We start from the raw sequence: 21,512 nt of genomic DNA, 5'->3' as shown, positions 1-21,512 counted from the left end.
ACCAGAATATGGTTGAGGTTTTTTAGTTGGAATTTGTGTTTTTCAAAAATTTCATTTATGTATAACAATAACAATAATGATAAAGTGGCACTATGTACCAGGCACCTGTTGTAGATTAATTTCTTTCACAATCCCATGAAGTAGTTTCTGTCCTCATTTTACAGGCAACTGGGCCACAGAGTTTGGGTGCTTTGGAGGTCACACAACTAGGAAAAGCAAAGCTAGGATTAGAAGTCAGGCCATCTGGCACTGGAGTCTGTTTTCTTAACTGCTAGAAGAGAAAATAACTCACATTTTCTCTAGGGTGCACTGTTGGCCTAAAAAAGGAAAAAAAAGAAAAATTAAAACCTAAAGGTTAAGAAAAATTAGTCATACTGTTAGAGGGGTCAGAGGTTATTTCTGTTATACACTGGAATCCAGTTTGAACATAAAACCTTTCACATCAGGTATTATTTTTCTTACAATTCCAATTATGTTCAGCAGGTGTATCCCAATGCTCTTCTGTACTGTCAAGACAAGCAAGATCCTGTGTGTGCTATCACTGGTAGATTCCTCATCTAGGCACTCTTGGCCAGTGTTGAGTACAAATGCTGTATTATGTGAAACAGGAGAACTCTAGGGCACATTAGTAAGGAATTTTATCTTTCCCTTGACCGAATATATGTGAAGTGACACTTACACAAGTCACATGTATTTAGCAAAGGTGTACATTTTCTGTGTTCTTATTGTAACATAGGAGAGGGTTATTGGGGAAAAGGCATGTATGCTGAGTCCTGTCTACTTTTATGCAGATACAGCTAGAATGCTGCCACTCATGGGCATTCTCAACAAATACGGCCTATGTAAGCTCAACATAAATCAAGAGTTCCAGCTGAATCTAGATATACTTATTTTGTCTCAGATACTGCGTGTCTAACTTTCCATTTGTAGCCTTCAGAGGAAAATTGTATTATTAATACATATTATATATTAATACATAGAAGAATCTTATTTTTCTTTTTTTTTTAGATGGAGTCTCACTATGTCGCCAGGCTGGAGTGCAGTGGTGCCATCTCGGCTCACTGCCACCTCCACCTCTTGGGTTCAAGCGATTCTCCTGCCTCAGCCTTCCGAGTAGCTAGGACTACAGGTGCCCCCCACCATGCCCAGCTAATTTTTGTATTATTAGTAGGGATGACATTTCACTATGTTGGCTAGGCTGGTTTTGAACTCCTGACCTTGTGATCCAGCTGCCTCGGCTTCCCAAAGTGCTGGAATTACAGGCGTGAGCCACTGCGCCTGGCCCAAATCTTAATTTTCAATATTTATTTCCTAATTATGTTCTACTAGGTTAGGTTTTATTTTCATTTATTACATATTTATTGGGTTATTTCCTTTGTGCTAGGAACTTTATTAGTTATTAAGGATACAGATAAGGTCCATTCTCTGTTCTCAAGGATCTGAGTCTATAGGCAGAAGACAAAATGCAATACAGAATTATGGAAATGTGAATGGAAAGTGCATTCAGAGAGGCGTATTACTTGGGGAAAGCCACGTTGGCTTGCCACAGATATGTATACACAGCCTGGCAGGCCCATAGTGTGATTACTTGAGTTTCAATATCTGATTATTTTATAGGCTTAAAATTGGTTTATCAGGTCTGGAAGTGACTGGACTCGGGAGTACTGAGTTACCCACCACAAATTGCTAATAAAATGGTGTGTAAAAGCCATTAATACTAATGTATTTGTTTATGAGAAATGCAATTATGGGGGAGCGAGGATAGTTGAGTTTGCCGGTCATTATCTTCCTTCTATTGACCAAATTACAATGAAGGCTAAATCCAAATTATAATCAGAAGATTGCTTGGTAAATATGGAATGGAAACTATTAATAGACATGAGTTTGGTGCTTTTAATGGCTAATATTTCAAGCCTGATGCAGCCCTTTCCACTTGAGTCACATATGTGTCTTACATTCTTTGAGTTGGCTAGTGCTAAAAATACATTGCCATTTTCCTTTCTCCTTTCTTTTTTTTTGAGACGAGGTCTTGCTCTGTTGCCAGGCTGGATTGCACTAGCGTGATCTCGGCTCACTGCAACCTCTGCCTCCCGGGTTCAAGCGATTCTCCTACCTCAGCCTCCCGAGTAGCTGAGACTACAGGCGCACGCCACCATGCCCAGCTAATTTTTGTATTTTTAGTAGAGATGGGGTTTTATCATGTTGGCCAGGATGGTCTCCATCTCTTGACCTCGTGATCCACCCACCTCGGCCTCCCAAAGTGCCAGGATTACAGGCATGAGCCACTGCGCTGCGCCAGCCCATCCTTTCTCCTGTTAAATTTTCTTTGCTGACCAGTATCTCTTGATGTGGAACATTCTTTCATTAGTGATAATACTATCAGGTCTTTGGAAGATATTTTGGGTTTTGTTTGCTGAGCCATTATGCTTATTTTACAAATTAACTTTTCTGAACTTTATTGCGGTAGAATTTACATAACAAAATTTACCATTTTAACCATGTTTTAAGTTCAAAGGAACTAAGTACATTCACATTGCTATGCAACCATGACTACCATCTAGCTCCAGAACCTTTTCCTCTTCCCAAACTGAAATTCTGTACCCATTAAACAGTAAGCTCCCAGCTGGGCACAGTGGCTTGCTCCTGTAACCCCAGCACTTTGGGAGGCTGAGGTGGGCGGATTACCTGGGGTCAGGAGTTCGAGACCAGCCTGGCTAACATGATGGCCGTCTCTACTAAAAATACAAAAATTACCTGGGTGTGGTGATGAATGCCTGTAATCCCAGCTACGTGGGAGGCTGAGGCATGAGATTGACTTGAACCTGGGAAGCAGAGGTTGCAGTGAGCAGGGATTGTGCCACTGCACTCCAGCCTGGGCAACAGAGGGAGACTCCATCTCAAAAAAAAAACAAAAAGCAAAAAAGAAAACCAAAAAACCAATAAGCTCCCATTCCTTCTGCCTTCCAACCCTTAGCAACCACCATTCCACTTTGTCTTTGAATTTGATTACTCTAGGAATTCATAAAAGTGAGATTACACAGTATGTGTCATTTTGTGATTTATTTCACGTCATAATGTCTTCAAGATTCATCCAGGATGTAATATGTATCAGAATTTTCTTCCTTTTTAAGGCTGGATAATATTCCATTGTGTGTATATGTCACATTTCTTTTAACCATTCATCCCTTGATGGACACTTGGATTGCTTCCATCTTCTGGCTATTGTGAATAATGCTGCTGTGAACAAAAATGTACAAATATCTGTCCAAGTTCCTGCTTTCACTTCTGGTATATACCCAGGAGTGGAACTGCTGGATATAATTTTAATTTTTGAGGAATCTCCATACTAGATGATCTTATTTCCTTATTTTTCAAGTGTGTGGGTCTATGTGTGGTTTTGGCAGGGAAGGGAGAGGGTGAGTCTCTTGTCGTTCCCACATACTCCCCATGACTGTTAAGTAATGTGTTAGAAGCATATGGTTTGATGAGAATTCTAGGAGAGACAAATGTTTCAAAGGATCTCTATATTTTTACCAGCAATAACTAATAAATCATCTGGCTTCTCTGTTCTCACTATAAAAATTATAAAATGAGGAAAATACTGCATGTTTTATCATCTTGGTGAAATAGTCAACATAAATGCAGAATATTTGAAAACTCAGGGGTTTTCAAAATAAGATTATCAATAAAAATTTATAATTGCATAATTGGAAAGTCAGAAAATCTATACACTGTAAATTCCTTTCATATTTTATATCTTAAAACTATTTATTTTACAATGTTAATGAAGTAGCTTATTTCTTTACTAAAATCCTTGTATTTAAGATTATTTTATCAGCACATACTTATGCAGTACGAGTGAACGGACACAGTGATAAACTGCTTTATCTGCTAAACTTAATATTAGTTAGAACTTGAGAGCTACACATGTCATTCCATAACCATTATTTATCAAGGGCTTGAATCATTAGTCAAGAAATGAAATAAATTACAGTACTACACTGAAAACCCAATTTTTTTTTTTTTACTGTTTTTCTAATTATGAAATGTTTCAGGTTTTGAAAAAAGGAAATACTATAAACAACTTCTGTGAGGCCAACATTCAACTTGAGATAAAATCATCCAATACAGTTGAAGCCCTGTGTCCTATATACTTGATACATTCAGGATTCTGACTTTGATGTTTATAATTCTCTTGCATTCATTTGTAGCTATATGAAAAATTTTAAACCCAACATAACAAACTACTTGCTAAATCACTGGATCATTTTTACCTGGAACTGAGATTAGGGAGTAAAATGTGATACATCTCATTATTTTCTTTCTGACACAATAGAGAGTTTATCTCTGCTATTCTACTTACCTTCCCCTCCCCTGCCTTGCACTACTCCAAACCTCCTTTTAGGGTATTTTACCTAGACATGTCTTTTTAGTACTGAACTTGTTCACATTTCTCACATTGACATGTACTATCCATGTTACTGTTTTGGGAATTACTCTTTTCTTTCTATCCTGTTAGAAAGACTATTAAATTGCACTGGTTGACACTGGGTTGCTCCATTTGTGTTCTTCATGACTAGCATAAGGTTATTTTTGGGTGATACTTATTGATGACATATATAATATAGAAGACACAGGAGAAATATACTGCATGAAAATCAAGATTAAGCTTTAGCTAGACAAGATGAATCAATAAACTAAAATCTAACAAGATAGAGTTCTATAGGAAAAATGTCTTAAGAGTTTGGTTTAATAAATCAATTTAATATGTGAAGGGTAACCATAATTTAACAGCACTATATATTGAAGATTTAAGATTTTAGTGACATAGTGAATCAGTGATATGTAGTTGTCAAAATAAAAAACTAAAGTGGTATTAGGCAGCGTTAAAAAAAAGCATCCAGAACAGGGCAAGTGGTACTCTTTCACAGCATATCTGATCACCTCTTGTATTTAACTCTTGTGCTATATAATAAGGAATAAACTGGAACTTAGAGCAGAATTACTAGGATAGTGGGAGAAATCTGAAACCATATCATATCGAAAATGATGAAGGCTCTAGTAATATTTATTCCATGCTGCTGACACAAATTTAAAAGTTATCTTTAAATAGTTGAAGAGTTATATAAAGATTAGATTTTTGACTCAATATACAACAAATTGTAAATTCCATTACAAAACTAGAATATACTTCTTATAAGTCCTCTTCTATTAATATTATTATTAAAACAGAACTAAACAGAAGGGTGGTAATTAATGAAGATTCAAGCTAAGGTAGGGGGCCCAGCGGGCAGATCACTTGAGGTCAGGAGTTTGAGACCAGCCTGACCAACATGGTGAAATCCCATCTCTACTAAAAATACAAAATTAGCTGGGTGTGGTGGCACACACCCATTATCCCAGCTACTCAGGAGGCTGAGGCAGGAGAATTGCTTTAACACGGGAGGCAGAGGTTGCAGTGAGCTGGGATCACATCACTGTGCTCCATCCTGGGAGACCAAAAAAACCCGGCTCCAGCCATCTCAAAAAAAAAAAAAAAGTTAAGGCAGGGGGTTGAATTACATGGTGTCTAAGGGCTTCTCTAACTTAGCCTCATATAGCTCTTTAAGCTAATTCACATAGGTATTAGTCAAGGAGATATTATGTCCCTTAGGATCTTTATAATTCAATAGACAGTAATACCATAAACCTAGAAAAAGGATGGGGTCAAGTCAAAGGGACACAGCAGTCAACTTGTAAGAGCTCCTAATGGTCAAAGCTGGAGGACAATTTGAGCAACAAATCATGATAATGGATTATAACCCAAAGAATGAAATATCCATGAGTCCAGAGTATAAGTGATTTAATAAATAAGTAAATGAGGGAGAAGAGACAAATCTTCCTTATAAAAGATTCCAATAAGTAATTATAGAAGGAATAAGGGAAACAGAAAATCATCACTAGAACTCCACAGTAATAATTGCTGCAAGAAAGATCCACCAATGAATGCTAAAATCAGTGGCATTTCTGAGCTCATGACTCCTTAGAAACTGCCATTATGTCTCCTGACTTGAAGTGAGGAGCATTTATGGCATGGCAATTTATTTTGTTCCAAGTAATAGTCATTATAGATTTTGTTTGAAACTGGACTGTAGCCATCAAAGGGAAGGGAGTTGGTTTGTCTTGTTTACAGACTATCCTCAGTACCTAACATAATTCTTGTAACAGAGTGGGCCCTTCAAATATCTGCTGAGTAAATATTTTTAAAGCATTGACAGGAGAAAGCAGTGAAGAAAGCATGTATTAGAGGGAGACTTCTGTCTCTGAAGTATGTTTAAAAAAGTAAGCCTTTTGAGATGAACTTTAAAATAAAGAAAAATGAATGTTTTTTGTTACTTTAATTTTACAAATTCAGTTGCTTAAAAATAAACTTGAAATATGTCACTTTAATTTTGATGACTAAATTTGGAGAGCTTTTGAAATAATCTTACACCAAGGAAAAATTTTATTAAATTATGGATCACCAGTTATTTAAAAATACATGGGAAAAGACAGACATACAAAGGTAGTATCATACAACTGATTTCTAAACTCAATACTTTTGAAATACAAAACAATGATCATTACCCCCAAAAGTCAGTTTACTGACACGAATTGATGTTTAAGTTGGTCTATAACTCTTTTCATTCAATTATGTTTATAAATGTTACTGAATTTTTAAATTTTGTCCCATATCTGAACTTTGTTTTTTTTGACATGTTTACGTTTACTTCTCAAAGCAGTATATAGTTATTTCTTGCAATTAATGTCCGCAACTATAGGAAGCTTTCCTAAGTCACAAGAATTCAATGTGGTTGCTGTTCTGGAGACAGTTACCATTTTGGGCTATATATACTAAAACCCACGTATTCAAAGGCAAAATATTCATGGGCAAAATATGGGGGTTGAGAGCAGGAGGACTAAGAAAAGAAAATGTTATCTTTTACTGCAGACCTGCCAAAAAAGACTCCATTACTTACTTTGGTAATATTGCTAGAGACATCATTTCTGCCACAGGTTGGCTATATGGTTGTTCCTTTTGTATTTCCTTTTTCAAATGATGACAAACTTTGCCAATTAAATTGTTCAACCAAATAAGCAGACACCTTTAAATTACCATTACTTTTTAGTTGCTTGAAAGAAATAAATAATTTTCTTAATTGGTTTAGCAGCCTTGTGTCTGGAAAAGCAGTAAAACCCGCTTTGTTCCAAAATTAGAACACTGACTCAGAGGCTGCTTGTAAGATACTTGGCTATTTTCTATCACCAGTCACAAAGGTGAACCTCCATGAACTCTGTAATGTAATAAATGTAAAAATGGCCTCACTGACCAATACACAATATTGAGCCAGCAAAACCAAAAAAGTACCCTCATAAGTGAGAAATGGCTTGTATAAAACAAGAGGATATACATCCTCTTACATAAAACAAGAGAAATATGTATGGTAATAAAAATAATCTTTAATAAACTTGTAGAGATGATTCCGGTTTACATGTAAGTCTGCTTTAACTAACCATGGCTGAATGATTGGAAGTGTTCTTTTCTTAACACAATGCCCATTCATTATAAGTTAAGCTGGTCCTAGTTTTTTACAAATCTCTTATTTCTTTGAATTTATCTACTACACCCTCACTGTGATGCCCTTGAACTTACAAGCTGGGCCTGCCCAGCCTGCTTATAAAGCCCCTCTTCAGAAATATACCAGATGTATTAAACAGAGGCATCATTTAATGGAAATCTGCACTTCAAAACAGCACTTGAAGGACCAGCCATTGGCCCTCCAATGTAAATACTTCTTATTTCACATTATCACAGAAACAGTGCAGTTTACTAACCACTCCTTTCTTATAAGAAATTCAGCAGCTGTAAAAATTTTTGTTCAGTTTCAAAACATTTCAATACTTATTAATTCCAAAGATCCGAACACCATGTAGCTGTGGCATTTTGGGAATTAGCACACTCAGGAGAGAAGCTGTGTTTAGGATGAAGTGAGTTGGATCATACTTCGTATAGAAACTTGCCAGAAAATATCTGTAGAGATAAAAGTTAAGAATATATATAACATCCAAAAATAAAATTACTTAGAACTTAAACAATTTTAAAGGTAGAAAAAAAAGGCCACTAAAGCATAAATACCTAAAAATAAAACTATTTCTGAGCACTAAAATAAGAGGAACCATTTTAGTTTGGCCCCACGTTTATCTCATTAGGAACTAAAAAATTTGTTTAATGGAGGTCCACATTTTCCATTTCTGTAATTGTATTAAATACATTTAATAGAACACATTGCATCCTTTAAAGCAAGGCTTTCAAACTAGGGTTCATACGCCCTCTGTAATTACAGGTATGGTTCTGTATTTCCATGTATGTTTCTGAGAAAGATCCAGATTCAAAGCATTCATCTTATTCTCAAAAAGTTTTATGACTCACAGGTTAAAAACCTCTACTGCAGAGCTCCGAAAAAATGGGGTTTTAGTGCATTAGTACAATTCCTATCTTTGAAGGAAATAAATATTTGGTTGCCCTTTTGATGTTCTCATTTTCATACTGTAGTTGATGGAGCAGCTCTGTAACCAGTTTAACTGGTAACTTGAAAGACACTGTTGTACCATTCCAGCTGCTTTTTAATAATCAAATGCATGTATGTTTTTGGATATCCAACTGAGAATTTGTTTTAACAAGCCCCAAGCCTAAAGCACCTTTAAAACCATAAATCACAAAGTCCAGAATGTTTAGTTTTACCTACAGGTATATCAAGGTGCAGGCACATCATCTGATTACTAATGGAATAACACAGATAAGATGTAAAGAATAAAACATCATGTCTTATTTGTTCATAACTAAGAAGTTAGTTTCTATTTAGGTGTTTGTCTATTTTTGCAGTACACAAGGAAAGTATTCTAATAGTCTTTACTGACATTAGTTTCTCATAAGGGAAAATAAGTATCTTGTGTAATATGGCTAGAAGAGAGAAGCTACTTCCAAGTATGACAAAAAATCACAGTCAGAGAATTTTATACATTTTTAGAACCATCTAGACTGAGAAATCCTACAATCTTCCACCTATTTTGCAAACTACAGTCAGAAAATTATTTCTCGAGTATAAACCATATTCCTCAATTCTGAAATTCTTTCTTCCTGCTTTCATATACTTGAAGACTAAATTTATACTTCCTTTACTGAACAAAATAGGACATCACTTGCATTTAGCAAACTCATTTCATTTCCCACCATCATTACAGGTTTAATCTACAATCTGGGATAGGTTAGAAATAATAAATCTTATAATGGGTTCTTTTGACTATAACCTAGCATATGTCCCCTTTTTGTGTTTTAAACGAATTTTGTGTGTAGATTATATGAAAATTACTTGCCTCTTTCAAAAACTTACACAACCCTCTGATGGTATGCAAAACCCAGGTGGGAATCAGTGTGGTAACATTTATTTGCCAACAGCTATATTGGAAAGAGACCTGTATTACAAGATAGTAGTTTAGGGTTTAAACCTGAGCTCTTAACTCCAACTAGGTGCAAGATCTTCAACAAGATAATGCATTTGAGTCTGTTTCTTTACCTAAACATCTGGAATATGGTGGCTCATGCCCGTAATCCCAGCACTTTGGGAGGCCGAGGCAGGCGGATCACCTAAGGTGAGGAGTTCAAGACCAGCCTGGTCAACATGGTGAAACCCTCTCTCTACTAAAAATACAAAAAGTAGCTGGGCATGGTGGCGCACACCTGTAGTCCCAGCTACTGGGGAGGCTGAGGCAGGAGAATCGCTTGAACCTGGGAGGTGGAGGTTGCAGTGAGCCGAGGTCACGCCACTGCACTCTGGCCTGGGCAACAGAGCAAGACTCTGTCTCAAAAAAAAAAAAAATCTGGAATAACATTCCATGTCACACCTACCTGACAAATAGTTAAGTAAGAAAATGTGAAAGCACTTTGAAAAGTCTTAATGCTATATAGATGGCTTTAATGCTATTTCTTCAGTTAAGTAAGCAATTTAATCAGAATATTTGAAATCATACCTGTTGGTCAAAAATATATTTTGAGAAATATGGACACTGTACACAGGTACATCTCAGTTGACCTTTTGTGTGACAGCTGTGATTAAAACTTCAGAATATGTCAGGCGTTTTACATGTATTATGATGCAATCTTCAATGTTTTACAGATGAGAAAACCGAGCCTTTGAAGAAAATGGCCAAAAGTCAGAGCTTCAAAGGGGTTGAGCCAAAATCCAAATTCAGGGCCATCTGAATAACCAATATTTTTGTTATTACAGGCATGCATGCATTCATTCACTTATTTATTTAATAAATCGGGTCTTACTCTGTTGCCCAAACTGGAGTACAGCATATGACTAGAGCTCACTGCAGCCTCCAACTGCTAGTCTCAAACCATCTCCTGCCTCAGCTTCCCATGTAGCTTACGTTTATTTTTATTAGACCTCACTGACACTTTTCTTTGAGGTTAATTTTATATAGGACTAAACCAGTTCAAAATTTCCTCAAAGGGCTATAAATTAAGGAAAAAGGACCCCATTATTTTATGATCAGTTTATTCCTTTCACTTGAAAAATGCCTTCCCTTACTTAAATATCTAAAACCTATTCTCTCTTAAGTTCTAGCATAAGGATTTCCAACATCCACCTCCGAGAAGTCTTCTGTGCTACGCCAGGCTGTGTTGACACTATCATGGACATTATTATAAGCTAGATGGTGCAGAATATTAAGATATATGAGCAATACCTCTATTATGTGTAGGCCACTGTACTTACTGTGGGATTCAAAGCAATCCATGCACTGATAAATTCTTTGGAGAGACAAAATAAAACATATATACATTTTTTTATTTGTCAATTATACCTCAATAAAGCTGGGGAAAAAAGGAAGCGGCATTTCAGGTAGGAGATATGATTTGAACAAAGACAGAAATAGGACTACACATGAAATATTCAAGAAATGCTGCTTAGAAGGCCAGGTAGGAGTTGGGTGGGGATAAAATATTTACATCAGGGGAAAATGCGGTAAGAACTATTTTCTGGAAGGTGCAGAACATCAGATAAGAGAAAGAAATTAGATACCAGATACAGGTTACATGCTATCCAGGTAGATATTATCTCATTTATTTCTTACAGCATTAGCATTGAATTAGGTATCACTAGCTAGAATTTTATATATGAGCAAACCAAGCTGGCTGAGTGATATATATAGGACCCCACCTAGGTCTGTCCTGTAATGAAACCCTGACCTCTTTTTTTCGAAACCATACTCTTTCCCAAGGAGTCTGAATATCTTAATAGGTTAGGTGGCCAGTGAAATTCTTCTGATTGTCTAAATCATTGCTTAGGGAGATTAATCTGACAGTGCAATATAGAATATGATTATGTATTTTGTGTCCTTATATAAAACCTAAGAACGGGAGCTGGAATACATTTGACCTGTATATCCTACATGTCTAGGTGCACTGATTAGCATGTAATATTGTCTTCATATGTACTGACTGAAGTGAAAACTAATTTATTATCAACTGGTTAAAAATTGTCTATAATTTATATTCTATCCGAGGTGCCACTTATTGATAGAAGTTTTCAACAAAATGCTGTTTCTAATTCCAGTTCAATCTGATGAAAGGATATTTTTCTCTTATCCAATCCTCCTCATACCTAAACATTTCTGCCACTTACAGAATTATTGGAGAAATTGTGAAAAACTTCCGTGAAGATGTAAACTGTACTCCATAGTCCAGTTGTTCCCAATGAGTTAGGAGCCTTGCTTTACCCTGGTCAGGAGTTTCGAAAGGTGTTCCTTTCACTGCATGCAAAAATACATACATCCCCTGGAAAACAAGCAAGGGGGCAGAAATGATCAATATTAAATACAAAATTAGTCTTTGTCAGTAGCATTAACAAGGTTCCAAGCTGTTTGTGAGAGAGTGTGAGATTTAACTGAGTTCATTTTGTGCTTTGATATAACAGTGAAAGGCTGTGGCCAGTTTCATTATAATAAAATAGAACTTTCTGGGGTATATAAATATTATTAAATGAGAATTCGTAAAAGGTCAACTGAAAGTAACCTGTTTGCATTTCTTTTCATTAAATTGAAAATAAGTATCAGTGTAGCTTTGTATCTTTACGTTCAGATTTTCCTACACTTTTCCTATTAGGAAATAGGATTACTTCTTCCCCAATGTACAGGAGGTTTTTCTTCAGGGTATATTAGTGAATTTGATGATACTTAAAAAATGATGAAGACATACAAACTGGTAGAAAACAATAAAATGATTAAAATCTATCGGGAAAAATAGTTTTGAGATATTTAATATGACGACTGCTTTTTTAATAGTTCTCTTCCAAAGCAACAAAAATAGTTTGATATAATAGGTATAATGTTCCACTCAATTCCCTTTTCAAATTGCCATTGTGCCTCAATAGTGTTTCTTCTGAAGTCAGTTTTTAAAACTCAAAGCAAATAACATTACTAAAAGCCATTCTGTCAGATCTGTCAGATCATATGAAACATATAACAGTTTTATTAATAGTTAGGATAGAGTAAAACCAATAGAGAGTAGATCTGGTTTCCTTGAGATTATGATACCCATTTAGACTGATAGGCAGTGTTTCATTCAGGATCACTGCTTGAGACACTGTAAAGGATAATGCCTAAATATTATCATGACACAAAATGTTTCCTTCTAGACGCCACAATGTGATGTCATTTTTCTTACCTCAACTTTTAATGATTATGTAGAAAAATTATGGATTTGAAATTTTATATGATACCAAGTTAACCAAGCCCTTCCTTTCAAGGCTTAGTCTACTTCCTAGTTTTTCCATTAGGCAATTCAGAAGTCATTTAGCTGCAATAACACGTAAGCTATGGAGGAAAGGACTCATGTTCAATTAGATTTAACCCACCAAATATTTAATAAGTGGCTTATATGTACAAGATTCAGGACATATACGCACATATGAAATTGAATGAGATGTACCCAAGCCTTGGAGAAATTTAATCCTCTAAGAGATGGTAAGGAAAAAAAGATATGCATAAACAGCTAGAAAGTAGGGCAGAAATTGCTATCAAAGGTACAATCAGAATACTCAGCAAATGGCAGGGGAGGGAAAGGTTCGTTGTTGCTGTGGCAAAAGTCTTGATGCTACCTCATTAATTACCTCATTCTTAAAGGTTTAGCTCAAATAACAATTCCTTAGAAAAACCTACCTCATTAGTAATAATTAATCTCCTGTTTATGTAGTTGTATACACTTTTATTGAAAATACGATTACAGTACACTATATCGTGTTAGAGTTGTTGGAATGATGTTTGTTTTCCCATTAGCCTGAATACACTAGGAGTAAGCACCGGACCCTGCAAGACATTAGACACTGGACACTTCCAACATTAGAAATACTGGAAGATGACATTATGCCAAGGAGTATTTATTCTGTAAGCACTACAAAACCATTTTCATATGGGCTTTAAAGTGAATTATAAAACAGAAAGTATGTTTTCAAATTCTCAGGGGGTATAGGACCCCCAAAAAGTTAAGAACATCTATTCCAGACCACATACATATTAGAATCTAAGAGAATAATCATCCTCTCATTATTTCCTTCAAACTGTATAGACTTAACTAGTGTTTAGAATATTGAAACAGTTTATTTTATACATCCGTTTATTTTATACATCTTTTCAGTGAAAAATAATAAAATCTTTATCTGGCCATATATCTTCTGCCCCAGTATTATTTTTTAAATTATTTTTATATAAAAATGTTTGTGATCATTATTCCTACATTAAAAGAATTAGGGAACAAAAGTATGTAGCTCATGGCTAATCCTTACTAATACCTACTGAATCAAAATGAATCATTCATTTTTAAAGCTGGGCCAAGAATCTTGTGAAGCATAACCTTTAAGGATGAGGTAGCACTTAATAAAACAACCACTGTAGGTTTCTTTCAGAAAGGCAAATACACTATTTTTCTAACTGGGTGTAACAATTAGGTCCATTTTCTTATTTTTAAAGGCATTCAATATATATTTCAGATTTTTAATTAGTTTATTGTGGCTATCTTCAAAGGAAACTTAAATTTGGAGTCATGTAATTGCAACTCCTATGGCTAAGTTTTTAGTGTGGTGAACTAATAACAAATAAATCAGAGGTTTGCTTTCTATACAGTGTAATTACCAATCATTTGTCCATGGTCAACCAATTTGAAACAAGGTTAGGGGGTGGTGGTGGTGCAGGGATGGCTTCTAAAATATATTTAATACATGTGCCATTGGAGAATGGAAAAGACTAACTTGGCCAGGTGTGGTGGCTCATGCTCAGTACTTTGGGAGGCCAAGGTGGGCAGATCACCTGGGAGTTCGAGACCAGCCTGACCAACATGGTGAAACAACGTCTCTATTAAAAATACAAAAATTAGCCAGGCGTGGTGGTGCACACCTGTAATCCCCGCTACTCAGGAGACTGAGGCAGGAGAATCACTTGAACCCAGGAGGCGGAGGTTGCAGTGAGCTGAGATCACGCCACTGCTCTCCAGCCTAGCTGACAGTGAGACTCCATCTCAAAAAAAAAAAAAAAAAGACTAACTTATTCAGCAAACATTTAAATAAGTTTTTAGAGATACAAAAATTAAAACATAAAGAGATAAACTGCTAATTATAAAACAGTGACAACTACATGATAAAAGGATGCAGCATGGGAGTTGTGTAGATTCCTGGAGGGACAGTTTTGCTGTAGGAGAGCAGGAAGCAGGGAGGGGTATTAAAATACTAGAGAGAGGGCTGGGCATCGTAGCTCACACCTGTAATCCCAGCATTTTGGAAGGCCAAGACAGGTGGATCACCTGAGGTCAGGAGTTCAAGTCCAGCCCAGACAACATGGTGAAACCCCACCTCTACTAAAAATACAAAAATTAGCTGGGTGTAGTGGTGCATGCCTGTAGTCCCATTGATTCAGGAGGCTGAGGCAGGAGAATCGCTTGAACCTGGGAGGTGCAGGTTGCAGTGAGCCAAGACTGTGCCACTGCACTCCAGCCTGGATGACACAGAGATACTCCCTCTCAAAAAAATGAAAGTAGGCCCTGAGTGCCATGGCTCACTCATGCTTTGGGAGGCTAAGACAGGAGGATCACTTGAGGCCAGGAGTTTGAGACAAGATTGGGTAACATAGCAAGATCCCCATCTCAAGCAGTCAATCAGATGAGCATGGTGGCACACACCTATAGTCCTAGCTACTTGGGAGGCTGAAGCAGGAGGATCACTTAAGACCAGGAGTTCCAGGCTGCAGTGAACTATGATCATGCCACTGCACTCCAGCCTGGGTAACAGAATGAGGCCCTGTCTCTGTAAAAAAAACAAAATGGCTGGGCATGGTGGCTCATGCCTGTAATCCCAGCACTTTCGGAGGCTGGTGCAGAAGGATTGTGTGAGGCCAGGAGTTCAAGACCAGCCAGGGCAACACAGTGAGACCCTATCACTATTAAAATAAAAACAAATTAGCCGGATGTGGCAGCATGTGCCTGTAGTCCTCAAATTTCTTGAGAAGCTAAGGTGGGAGGAGCTATGATCACGCCAGTCTCTTAAAAACAAGAGTACTTGGTCCAGGTGAAAAGAAAATATAGTAGAATAGCTTAAGCCAAAGCAATAAAATGAGAGCAGATGATTTTATTGCTAGTGTATAGCCTGTATTTAGAGATGGTTGAGATAAGGTGAAGTCTCCTTGTTTCTGCACTGTTATCAACTGGTCTTATATGTCACACAAGAAACTTGGATTTTACCATGACTGCAATGGATAATCACTGAAAGACTTAAGAGTATGACTTGAGCAAGCACGCATTTTTAAAACATCACTCTGCCAAGTTGGAATGGAGAAGGGTAGAGAAGCATCAAGAAGACCATTTGATTTATCCGAGTAATTTACTTGTGGAAAAAATGAGGGTATGGGGATCAAATTGAGAGTAAAGCAGTAGAAGACAGTGCTCTGAGCAAAATGGATATGGAATATAAAGGAAAAGAAGTTATCCTAAGACTTAGGTGACTTTGTATTCTTGTTTGCATTGGATGGTTCTGATTATACCTATTCTCTTGTAGTAGTTATTACCAGAGCTCCATTTTACTCTCTAAACAGTCTATTTGGACTATACGTTACAGGTTGAGTATTCCTTATCCAAAATGCTCCGGAGCAGAAGTGTTTCAGATTTTGGATTGTTTTGGATTTTGGAATATCAGTATATACATAATGAGATATCTTGGGGACAGGGCCCAAGTCTAAATATGAAATTCATTTATGTTTCATATACATCATACACACACAGCCTAAAGATAATTTTATATGGTATCTTTAATAATTTTGTGCATGAAATAAAGTTTTGACTGCATTTTAATTGCAACCTGTCAGGAGGTCAGGTATGGAATTTTCCGCTTGTGGCACCATGTTGGTGCTAAAAAAGTTTAGAATTTTAGAACATTTTCTATTTTGGGTTTCCGATTAGGGATGCTCAACCTGTGTATTAATTGCTTTACCATTAACATTCAGCTGTCCGGCTTGGCCTTTAGAAAAGATTAGTAGTGAAGTCAGAGGAGCAGATTGTGGGTGGTAAGGGACTAATCAGGAATAAGATAAGTTCCATTTATACTTGTTTGGTTTAAGGTGCAAGGTAATCTGGTGATACAAATAAATAGGAGCATCCTTATTCTACACGTAGAAACTGAAAATATGGGTAGATGAAGTAACCTAGGTAGAATACATAGCATAAGAAGAGATGAAGAAAAGAACCTTGGGAATAGAAATATTTAAGAGAGGAAAAGAGAAGGAAGACTCCATAAGAAGAAAGAGAAGGTCAGAAATACATGCCGGTGAAAGTGATCCTATGGAAGCCAAAGGAAATTTCAACAAAAGGGAGATGATTAGTGTAAAATATTTCAGAGAAGTCACTATTTAAAAGAAAATATCTTTTGCCCTTACAAAGTCTATCACATAAAATGGACTAAATGGACACGTATTTATCATGTCTACCAGCACATCATTCTTGTCCTCCTCCAGTCAACTTCAAATATACTCCAGAAGATAGAAAATAAATATTATTATTATTGTTATTATTTGAGACAGGGTCTCACTGTCACCCAGGCTGGAGTGCAGTGGCACAATCTTGACTCACTGTGACCTCCGCCTCCCAGGCTCAAGCGATTCTCCCACCTCAGCCTCCCGATTCTCCCATCTCAGCCTCCCGAGTAGCCGGGACTACAGATGTGCTGCCACCATACTGACTAAGGTTTTGTATTTTTTGTAGAGACAGGGTGTCAGGTTTCACCATGTTGCCCAGGCTGGTCTCGAAATCCTGACCTCAAGTGATCTGCCCGCCTCAGCCTCCCAAAGCACTGGGATTACAGGCGTGAGCCACTGCACCTGGCCAAAATAAATGTTAATTTTAAAAAATCAATTTCTCCTGTTTTCCTATCTTAATGCTTTAAGTTAATTTTAAAAAATATCTTTCAACAAATGTACTGCTAAACTGGATTCAATTAAAATTTTCAACTAACTGTATTTCCTCCTTTTCATGTTACTTTAATAGGCTATTAAAACTAGAAAAGTCGCTGTCAGGATTTTTTGTTTTTGTAAAAGGCAATTTCCAGGGCTGCATAATACAGTCAGTAGAGTCAATCAAAACTTTGCTACTCTGTTAGCACTAATACAAGAGAGTGATACTCAACAAGCAGCAGCTAAGGCACCATAAGAGCGTGAATCACATAAGATATGATTAAGTTCAACACTTAAATACTGAAACAGTAAAGAATACTTATACAATTTAGATAGATAAGTTAACAAGGATGAAAACTAAAATGATCTATTTTCTAGATTTTATACAATGAGAAAAAAAAGTCTTACTTAGAAAAAGGCCCAGTTTTGAAATAAAGTGTGAAAGAAAAAAGAAAATTCTATCCCAGATTAGAATTCTTCAAAATTAAGTCTTATATACTAAAAACCACTACACTATACACTTTAAATGGGTGGATTTTATTGCATGTGAATTATATCTCCAAAAAAGCTGTTAAAAAAACTAAGTTGTATATATCACAAAACCTTAAGCTTTTTTAAAAACTGTGTTTAAACACACATGTCATAAAGTTTACCATCTTAGACGCTTTTTTCCTTTGAGACAAAGTCTCACTCTGTCACCCAGGCTGGAGTGCAGTGACATGATCTTGGCTCATTGCAACCTCTGCCTCCCAGGTTCAAGGGATTCTCCTGCCTCAGCCTCCAGAGTAGCTGGGACTACAGGCATGTGCTGCCACGCCCAGCTAATTTTTGTATTTTTTGTAGAGATAAGGTTTCACCTTATCTCTTGTTGGCAAGGCTGGTCTTGAACTCCTGACCTTGTGATCCACCTGCCCTGGCCTCCCAAAGTGCTGCGATTTTAAATGTATAATTGAGTGGTATTAAAAACATTCAAATTGTTGTGCAATCATCACCATTACCATCGACATCCACAACTCTTTTCATCTTGCAAAACTAAAAACTCTGTACCCATTAAGCAATAACTCCATTCCTTCCGCCCCTTAATTTCTGGCAACCACTAAACCTAAAACTTTTAAGTGTTCAGTATAATGTGAAATTCTTACCAGATTATGTATAATATTTGTTAAAGTCCAAGCAACAGGAACACTGAAGAAGGGAATGCTGAGTAAGACAATATGAAGCAAGCCAACTCCCAATGCATATGTCAGCCACATACCCCGGCTGTTCATGACACGGGTATTTGGATTCACTTCACTGTGGGCAACTCCAACATTCATGTTTGCTCTGTAGGAAAGTAATAAAATGAATCAACACTGATATAACTGGCAACCTAAACACCCCCAATTCTGACATGACAAGGTACATGTGTTACGATGATTATTTTTTCCTAGTTATCTTGAAGTAGCACACAAACACCATCCAAAATATGCTACTTGTAGAGATGCTGCTGACAGCAGTAAAGAATCGTCAACATTTGACTTTATGGTAAGACAAGACTTATTATCATGGTTCTAATTTAAAAAGTAGTTAAAATGCCTTTCCTAAAGTTTGTTTTCTAGCATGCTGTTTTACTAAATACGAAAATTCAAACTGAAAGAGAACGTACATTTTCTTACATCATGAGAGCAACGTGAAAAGCCAAAAGCTAGATTTACCAACATAATAAATTTATATTAAAAAGAAAAAGCAGAACTCACCCAGCCAGTCTGTCAAGTAGCCAGACTCTTATATCTGACTTAATGTATCCATAAAGAATAGTCAGAGTTCAGATCACTTCTTTCTGAATACTGAATGTGGAAGGTACACGCCGTTGACATAATGTGGTGTAAAATCTACATGGTCAAGGGATAATGTTTGTTTCTCAATTTTGTGATGCATCTAGGTGAAAATAAGGAGTTTTCTGAATATTTCTCTAGTCAATTAAAAAACTTCAGTTTCTTTCTTCTTTTTAAAAAAGTTTTTCCCATCTCCTTTCCATTGAAATGGACTCCAAAGGAAGAACTGGTAATAGTTACCAGTTCTTTTAATGATGGTGTTTACTTGGGTCTAAGAATTCCTTAAAATAAAACTGTCCTGAAGAACACCTATCATCCGAGGGAGGGGGAAAACGAGGCTAGATTACATTTGGAACAGCTGTGATTTTAAAATACACAAACGCTTGTATTACGGAGTTAGCATACGGAGAGGAATTTCTCATATCCCCATCCAGCAAGTGTTTCCAGAGTATAATGCTCCTTCCCCTCTAGAGACCCATAGAACAGGCATCAAGGGTTAAGGGGACGAAAAGTTAGTTACACTAAGACCGCTAGAGTCTCCAATTTTTATGCGTAAATCTTTCGTCTAAACACACATCATTTATCACACATTATTTTAAACTACTTAGAACATGCCAACACTCAAGATAGTTTTCCCACGTTCCACAGGGTGGAGGCCTGAAATTTACATCTCAGCTGGAAGGCAAAGCTGGTGCGGTACTCATCCTATTCCAACCAGAAAACCTTTCCCCAGCAGGTTTGCCGCGCTGCCCCGCGACTGGCAAACAATGACCTTACAGACCGTGAAGAGGCCGTCGGCTCTGCCGTCGCCGGTGCCTCCGAAGACGGCGACCCGCAGCGGCCCCTCAAGGGAGTTCCCCCTGCCAGACCGACAGCCTGAGCGCTCCGGGACAGAGAAAACTCAGCAAAGGCCGCCGCTGCTACCACCTCAGCACCTCCCCCAACCCGCCCCTTCCTTCTCGCAGCCGCACGTCACGTCAGGACCCGGCAAGAGGAGCGAAGATTTGCGTAGGGGACGAGCCTCTGAGGCCACGGCTCGCACGGCCATGCAGGGCGCCGCAGATGCAGCCGGACCTCACTTTTCCCTGTCAGGACGACCCTAGGCCGCCAGCAGTTCCCTACCGACGAAGGCGACTGTACAACGTCCGTCGCGTTCGTGCCCACTTACCCGCCGCCCCACTCCAGGCCGCCGGCTCGCAGCAGGACCAGCCCGGCTGCTACGGCCGCGGATACACGCCCACAGGCCGGGCGCTGCGCAGCTTGCGGAAACGTTCACAGACAGACTCGCTGCCAGCGGATTGGCTGCGAGCAGCGCCAATCTTACGTTCACCCCAGGCGAGGCGGGACTAAGTGCTGCGCTCCCTGTACCCGCTCTGCCGCGCGCGCATGCTGGGGGCGAGTGCGGGGTCGGGCCTGCGCTCCGGGTGAGACGCTGGCTGCTTGCCGCTGGTGGATGGTAATTGCCTGCCTCGCGCTAGCAGGAAGGTAGTGTGGTGTGACTAACGGGTATTTATTATATTCTCGAGGGCTTGAGGGCCTCCATCCCCTCTACTCGTCCCGGTCCGGGCGCAAACGCTGTAGGGCAGCTAAGGGCGCTCCCCGCGGGCGGGAAGCGAAGCCGGGCTTGCAGGCGCGCACACGTGGAGCGCGTTCTCTGAGCAGATCTGGGCTCCGGGGTGTTCTGGCTTGGTCTTTGTTGCGGCCAATTCCCAGACCCTTCTGGGTGCAGGACTTAAAATTTGTTTTCCAGGCAGCAAATTTAACCCATGGCAACTGTAACTCATCTTGTGAGGGTGGCGGTTTATAGTATTGTATCCTGTGGTATCATACAAGGGGTGCAAGTTAAACTCTTCAAAGTTAATCACGATTTTTGCTCGTGGCCTTCTGGGTTTATCCGTACGCCGAAGACAGGCACCTGTATTACATCCTGAGGAAATGTGGATACCAAAAATTGATCCTGAGAAAAGTCTTGATTAGATTTTTTGGAATTGCCTTTGAAATGTAATTTCCCTCACCTTGGCAGTGCGGAAAGTTTGTGATTTTTATTGCCTAAATAGCTTTCAACATTTTGAAATTGACTTAAGAGAATGTTCGCTATGTGTGTCTATGTATCTTGCATTTCTGTTGGCTTTGTGAACTTGTTTTGGATTTAGTCTGATCTTTAAATAAATGATTTCTTTGTGTTCTCTC

General features: G+C 38.1%; 3 protein-coding genes and 1 long non-coding RNA gene across 19 annotated transcripts in view; 3 read left to right on the top strand and 1 right to left on the bottom strand.

Moving 5' to 3' along the window:
• The window catches only part of LOC104667736, a 2,786-nt gene extending 1,071 nt beyond the window's left edge, over positions 1 to 1,715 (top strand). Inside the window, exon 2 of the long non-coding RNA XR_748718.1 lies at positions 1,009 to 1,715. This is a non-coding gene — a long non-coding RNA (uncharacterized LOC104667736). The remainder of the gene's footprint in view (positions 1 to 1,008) is intronic.
• ORMDL1 (ORMDL sphingolipid biosynthesis regulator 1) lies at positions 8 to 20,587 on the bottom strand. Of its 8 annotated transcripts, none has more exons than XR_004053098.1 (5): positions 20,491 to 20,587; positions 18,651 to 18,831; positions 11,709 to 11,860; positions 7,855 to 8,050; positions 8 to 3,573 (listed from the first exon to the last, which is right to left on the bottom strand). XR_004053098.1 is itself a non-coding variant. In XM_030916093.1 (5 exons), the coding sequence occupies exons 2-5, from the start codon at positions 18,822 to 18,824 to the stop codon at positions 3,552 to 3,554; spliced, it is 477 nt and encodes a 158-aa protein (XP_030771953.1). In that variant the 5' UTR covers positions 18,825 to 18,831; positions 20,491 to 20,587; the 3' UTR covers positions 8 to 3,551. The 8 variants fall into 8 exon arrangements, 6 of the variants coding, with proteins under 6 accessions (XP_030771953.1, XP_030771956.1, XP_030771957.1 ...); XM_030916093.1 differs by having other exon boundaries at positions 7,922 to 8,050; XM_030916095.1 differs by lacking the exons at positions 8 to 3,573; positions 20,491 to 20,587 and adding exons at positions 19,245 to 19,425; positions 20,104 to 20,254 and having other exon boundaries at positions 6,469 to 8,050.
• LOC104667733 lies at positions 19,446 to 21,512 on the top strand. Its single transcript, XM_010370273.2, has one exon. It carries the CDS (start codon positions 19,934 to 19,936, stop codon positions 20,423 to 20,425), a length of 492 nt encoding a protein of 163 aa, XP_010368575.1. The 5' UTR covers positions 19,446 to 19,933; the 3' UTR covers positions 20,426 to 21,512.
• PMS1 (PMS1 homolog 1, mismatch repair system component) overlaps positions 20,309 to 21,512 on the top strand; it is an 89,052-nt gene continuing 87,848 nt past the window's right edge. For 4 of the 9 annotated variants that reach the window (XR_004053097.1, XM_030916084.1, XM_030916086.1 and 1 more), the window contains exon 1: positions 20,691 to 20,807. The gene's annotated coding sequence lies outside the window, so the exon portion shown is untranslated. Of the gene's footprint in view, positions 20,808 to 21,512 lie in introns of all 9 variants that reach the window. The other 5 variants (XM_030916085.1, XM_030916083.1, XM_010370275.2 and 2 more) reach the window with 2 other exon arrangements.

Source organism: Rhinopithecus roxellana, chromosome 14 (assembly GCF_007565055.1).
Source record: "Rhinopithecus roxellana isolate Shanxi Qingling chromosome 14, ASM756505v1, whole genome shotgun sequence".
NCBI lineage: Eukaryota > Metazoa > Chordata > Mammalia > Primates > Cercopithecidae > Rhinopithecus > Rhinopithecus roxellana.
This window is presented reverse-complemented; position numbering and strand designations above follow the sequence as displayed.

What these genes read in the sequence shown, in the direction of transcription:
- ORMDL1 (XM_030916093.1), bottom strand. Translation starts at nt 18,824, where the DNA reads ATGAATGTTGGAGTTGCCCACAGTGAAGTGAATCCAAATACCCGTGTC. An exon ending in CAAATATTATACATAATCTG is followed by an intron (nt 11,861 to 18,650) that starts GTAAGAATTTCA and finishes CTTGTTTTCCAG; the next exon opens with GGGATGTATGTATTTTTGCA. An exon ending in ACAATTTCTCCAATAATTCT is followed by an intron (nt 8,051 to 11,708) that starts GTAAGTGGCAGA and finishes TTATCTCTACAG; the next exon opens with ATATTTTCTGGCAAGTTTCT.
- LOC104667733 (XM_010370273.2), top strand. Translation starts at nt 19,934, where the DNA reads ATGCCAACACTCAAGATAGTTTTCCCACGTTCCACAGGGTGGAGGCCT.